The sequence below is a fragment of the Armigeres subalbatus genome, chromosome 3 (genome assembly GCF_024139115.2).
Source record: "Armigeres subalbatus isolate Guangzhou_Male chromosome 3, GZ_Asu_2, whole genome shotgun sequence".
NCBI lineage: Eukaryota > Metazoa > Arthropoda > Insecta > Diptera > Culicidae > Armigeres > Armigeres subalbatus.
Genome location: NC_085141.1, coordinates 114,132,082 through 114,137,449, shown reverse-complemented (window position 1 = coordinate 114,137,449; position 5,368 = coordinate 114,132,082). Strand labels below are relative to the sequence as shown.

The 5,368-nt window shown below is 41.6% G+C and overlaps 1 protein-coding gene across 1 annotated transcript; it reads right to left on the bottom strand.

Moving 5' to 3' along the window:
* Nucleotides 1-355: 355 nt before the first annotated feature.
* LOC134221903 (uncharacterized) lies at nt 356-832 on the bottom strand. Its single transcript, XM_062701069.1, has one exon. It carries the CDS (start codon nt 830-832, stop codon nt 356-358), a length of 477 nt encoding a protein of 158 aa, XP_062557053.1.
* Between the last annotated feature and the right edge of the window lie 4,536 nt (nt 833-5,368).

The following is a 5,368-nucleotide window of genomic DNA, read 5'->3' as shown; positions in this document are numbered from 1 at the left end:
CGGGATGATGCGGTAAAAAGCACCGCTGTTTTGTTATTAAGGCCGCCCTTCCAACCTTCTCCAAGTGTCTCATCGACTTGTATTCCTCCATGAAATCGTGGTAACTTTTGTGCATGTTGACATTCCTTGCCAGCCGTCGCTCCGTACCTTGAAGACGCCGGATCGCAATGTCCTTGGATTCACCCAACCGTTCAACAACGCCTTTTTCCTTCGGGAGTGTAACCATATACCGGCCATTGGAATTTCGTTGGACTGTATTTTGGAATAGGTCCTCACATCGTTTTTCCTCCTGTGTGAGTACCTTCGCCGAACCAACTTCTTCGCTAGACCAGAACCGGGCTACCAGAGCTTCTAGTTATTCTGTTGCGGAAGCGTTGCATGTAATGTGCAGATCCTGATGAGAATTGAATGAACCTCCACACACTACCCATCCAAAAACCGACTGATTCAGCGTCGGCAATTGGTTGCCTAGGTTGATCCTTTGACCGGTTTCGAAGACATCGAAAAAACATTCGATGCCGAGTACCAAGTCCACCCTGCTGGACTCAAAGAAAGCGGGATCTGCCAGTTTGATTCCTGGTGGTATCGACCAACCATTCGTGCGCATCGTAGCAGTTGGCAGATGTACCGTTACGTTGGGAAGAACGAGGAAGTTCATTGCTTGCGAGAAAGGAGAAACTCGCGATCGCACTACCGCTTGTATTTTGTGTTTGATCTTGGTTTCTGCTTGACCGATTCCTCGCACCGATATATCCACTTTTTCTCGTTGGGTCTTTATCCGTTGGCTTAGTCGCTCCGTGAGCGCGAGCAGGAAACCTTCCACCTTGATCATCTTCCACGACGACGACCGCAGTTGCCAGCAAAACTTGCGCAGAGTATTGTTGAGCCGCACCAGAAACCGAAATGTCGGTGGCCGCCATATTGACCACCTGAGAGGAACCCGAACCAGAAGCTTCGTTGAATCCGGAGGACTCCTTTTGAATTGAAGGATGTTTCCCCCTAGTAACCTCTGCGACCTTTGCAGAACTATCCTTCTCCTACCTAAAACACCTCAAAGTGTGGTGACGACCCTTACAATTCTTGCAATTGAACTTGGACTGGCACTCCTTGGAAAAATGACCCACTCGAAAACAATTCCGGCAGAAGTAGTGGGTTTTCAGCAGCGAATCTCTGTCAGCCACCGACATCCGTTGAAATACGCTACATTGATGGAGGTAGTGCTTCTCTTTACATGCCTCACATCGCGCTCCTGTCGACGTCTGCGCCGTGTTGTAGCTGGCTTTCGCTGTGGATTTTCTGCCTCTGGGATTGTGGCTGCGACGGTTGAGCACCTCAGCCACCTTCGTTGGAAGCGATTCGAGAACACGAATCCTTCGCTGCAGAAAGGACAACTGGTCGAAAGGACAAAAGGTCGAAAGAACAAAAGGTCGAAAGGACAAAAGGTCGAAAGGACAAAAGGTCGAAAGGACGAAATGTCGAAAGGACGAAAGGTCGAAAGGACAAAGGTGGGAAGGTCGAAATGACAAAAGCTGAAGGAAAAGAAGGTTGGAAAAAATAACTGGGTCAAAAGGTCGCAAGGACGAAAGATCAAAGAGACAAAAGGTTGACAAAAAAAAAGTTAAATAGACATATATTGGAGGTTCCGTTCAAATGCTGTTCTGCATAACTCACACACTCAAATTTTTGTTTTCGGTCAAAATCAATATTTTTTTTCTAAAATCGAACTGAACATATTTTAGGCAAAAAAAAATATTACGCAATTTCATTAATTTCAACTTTTTAGAATTTTGTTTTTCTACTTGTATAACTTAAATGTAATCAAATTCAGTTGTATATAGGTTACAGAAACCTTTATACCACAAGTGTGCTGCTCGGGTAGTTAAGAATTAATTATAAACCAGATTTGAACAATAATTGAACATTATATTATTAATCGACATAAAAAAATATTTGTTATCTGAACAATAAAAATTGCAAACAAATATCAAAGTACCCCGTCTAAAGGCGGTGTTGGGCAATAGAGAGTTGATAGCTGACTTCGTTAAATGAAACAATAATAAGAGTACGTTCACAAATTACGATATGCAAATTTGGGCAATTCCATATACCTCCCTGTTTTACAGCGTAACGTATCGGTTTCTAATAATAAACATACATTTATTATATTCGTTTATATTTAGTTGAAAACAAATTTTATTCCAGTTAAAAAGTATCGTCTTTGTCAAAAATTTTATATACTCGCGCTTCTCTAAAGTGAACGTGTACTATATACATGTGGCAGTGTTGGCATGACAAATGGATTGTGAGTGATTCGACTATGCGTCCAATTTGGGAATCTCGAGCTCATTGAGTAGCCGCTAGGTTGTGAAGGCCGGTGGAGGTCCTTCGTAGCTTAGTTGGTTGAAGCACCAGTCTAGCGTACTGAGGGTCGTGGGTTCGAGTCCCATCGAAGGGAAAGTGGTTATCTCCAAATAATTTTTCAAATCAATATCTTCCACATAATGTACATATTCACATATGAGCTTTCATAAGACCCTTCGACCCTTTGTCTTTAGATCTTTTGAACTTCGACCTTTTGTCCCACAACCGTATTGAAATATAGGAAGATTGCTATCACGCGAAGACGGTACCTAGATTATAGTTTTGTTTTGCATTGCTCTCAAAGCTGTAGCTTTCAATTTGAACATTTAAAAAAAATCGACACTTAATCCCGTCGACCTTTTGTCCTTTTTACCTTCGACCTTCTGTCCCTTCGACCTTTTTTTCGTTTTGACCTTTTGTCCCTTCGACCTTGGACGTTTTGTCCTTTTAACCTATTTACCTTTGACCTTCTGTCCCTTCGATCTTTCGCTCCTCGACCTTTTGTCTGTCGACCTTCTATCCCTACGACCTAAACTACTCATCGCTTTGCATGAAGTAAAATGCAGTCTTAAATATTTTGACATGAAGGCATCTAAGGATCTGATGGGAAGATTATATATTGATACCGAGAACAATTTGGAGGCCGCTGCTACAAAGTCCGTACGAGCTAAACTAAACAGTAATTTCAGTAAGCAGATGACTAGGAAATGTTCAAATTCACTTATTCTACGTATGTATATAGTAGGCGTATGATTGCCAGTCCGGAGATGACGAGTTCGATTCTTGGTTCGGTCTAGAATGTCTAGATGTATATTAATATTTTCACCTTTCCCCGTTGAATTCAGCCACTATTTGTTTATACAAAAAAAAATTTCAATTTATGAAACATACCACATGAACTATCTACCAACATTTAAAAAGACAACATCCTTTGCAAAGACGTTAGACGTAGAACCACATTCATGATTCTTCCAAGCAAAAACTCGCCGAAACGTTGGGATTGATCTTAAGCGATTGTTCTAAAAATATCCAGACTGAAAAGCCGATACCTCCCGAATAGATTAACAAAAGCAATCGAACTCTCAATCTACTATATATAGTGAAAAATGTCAAACACAGACGTTTTCGAATCTTATGAAGGCAGGGTGGAGCCTAGTAGATCGGTTTTAAAAAGTCTACCCTTGGGGGCCCTCCTTAGCCGTGCGGTAAGACGCGCGGCAACAAAGCAAGACCATGCTGAGGGTGGCTGGGTTCGATTCCCGGTATCGGTCTAGGCAATTTTCGGATTGGAAATTGTCTCGACTTCCCTGGGCATAAAAGTATCATCGTGTTAGCCTCATGATATACAAATGCGAAAATGGTAACCTGGCTTTGAAACCTCGCAGTTAATAACTGTGGAAGTGCTTAATGAACACTAAGCTGCGAGGCGGCTCTGTCCCAGGTGTGTGGATGTAATGCCAATAAGAAGAAGAAGAAGAAGAAGAACTTTACTTGAATTCCTGCATAGGATTGCAACAACACTGTGTAACATATGAAAATAAAGCATCGTGTTTTGTGATCGTGTGGTAGTCGTAAAAGTTGATTTCATAAGTCATTCGTCAAGTCAATCACAACAAAGAAGTGATATGATTAGAGATAGCGTTTAATTATTTCGCAGGTGTGAAAAGTAGGCGAGTTTTCGTCGCCGATAATTTTTCATATTTTGGAATCAATTTATAATAGAGGGAAAGACGGCTTCGGCAGGTTTTGTTCTATTATTGGCAGGGGTTTTGTCGACCAAATTTTATGAAATTTGGCCACAATATTCTTTGATATGCAAAGAATGTTTAGGCCAAATTTGAGCCTAGTCAGTCATAAAAAAAACCCTGCCAATAATAGAACAAAACCTGCCAAAGCCGTCATTCCCCTTATACTGGACGACAAAAACAGAAAAAAAGAGTTTGTTTTCGCGATGCTCATGTGCTGCATTTGTAGTTCTCGGTGGCTGGGTTCGATTCCCGGTATCGGTCTAGGCAATTTTCGGATTGGAAATTGTCTCGACTTCCCTGGGCATAAAAGTATCATCGTGTTAGCCTCATGATATACAAATGCGAAAATGGTAACCTGGCTTTGAAACCTCGCAGTTAATAACTGTGGAAGTGCTTAATGAACACTAAGCTGCGAGGCGGCTCTGTCCCAGGTGTGTGGATGTAATGCCAATAAGAAGAAGAAGAAGAAGAAGAACCCTTCGAGAAAAAATTGAGGTTATGAAAATCGGTTGGGAAAGTTTTTTGATCACCGTACATGACTCAATCATTATTGATTTATTGGCATTTATCGGTGAGTACAACATCTAAAGCTCAAAGTAAGAGGGAGCGCAACAATGAAGAACAGTATGGATAGGTGTCACAAGCTAGCGACGGGTATGAAGCGAACAGAAATTGAAATTTTAGTGGAGGACCGGTGGTGAGAGCAGCATTGTTGAAATCGCTGTTATTCTGCCTAACGTCCATCCAGGAACGGCTTGGGTAGTAGCATGGTGACTACTCTGTCTTGGTAAGATGGGGGTTTACACTATTAGGCATAAGTACGTTAGGCTTAAGGACTTTAGGCATAAGTAAAATAGGCATAATTGACGTTAGGCATAACGGACGATTGGCATAATGTACGTTAGGCATAAAATGACCCAAAGCACAGCCTGTGACAAAAAGAAGGCAAAATTATGCCAAACGTCCATTATGTCTAACGAACTTATGTCTAACGACCATATGCCTAGCGTACTTATGCCTAACGTCTTTATGCCTAAGGTACTTATGCTCAACGTTGCGAACCCATCCGACGGGCATAAAAAGGCGAGGTGCGCAGCAAGCAAGGTGGATCGATCAGGTGGAAGATTATTTCCGGATTCTCTGTAGACCGCGTGATTGGTACGCGCAACTATGAAAAGAGATTACTTCTATGTCTATGGCCATTTAGTTAGAAACTAATAATATTAATCTTTTATTTTTTAAAGGAAAATGTTGAATGC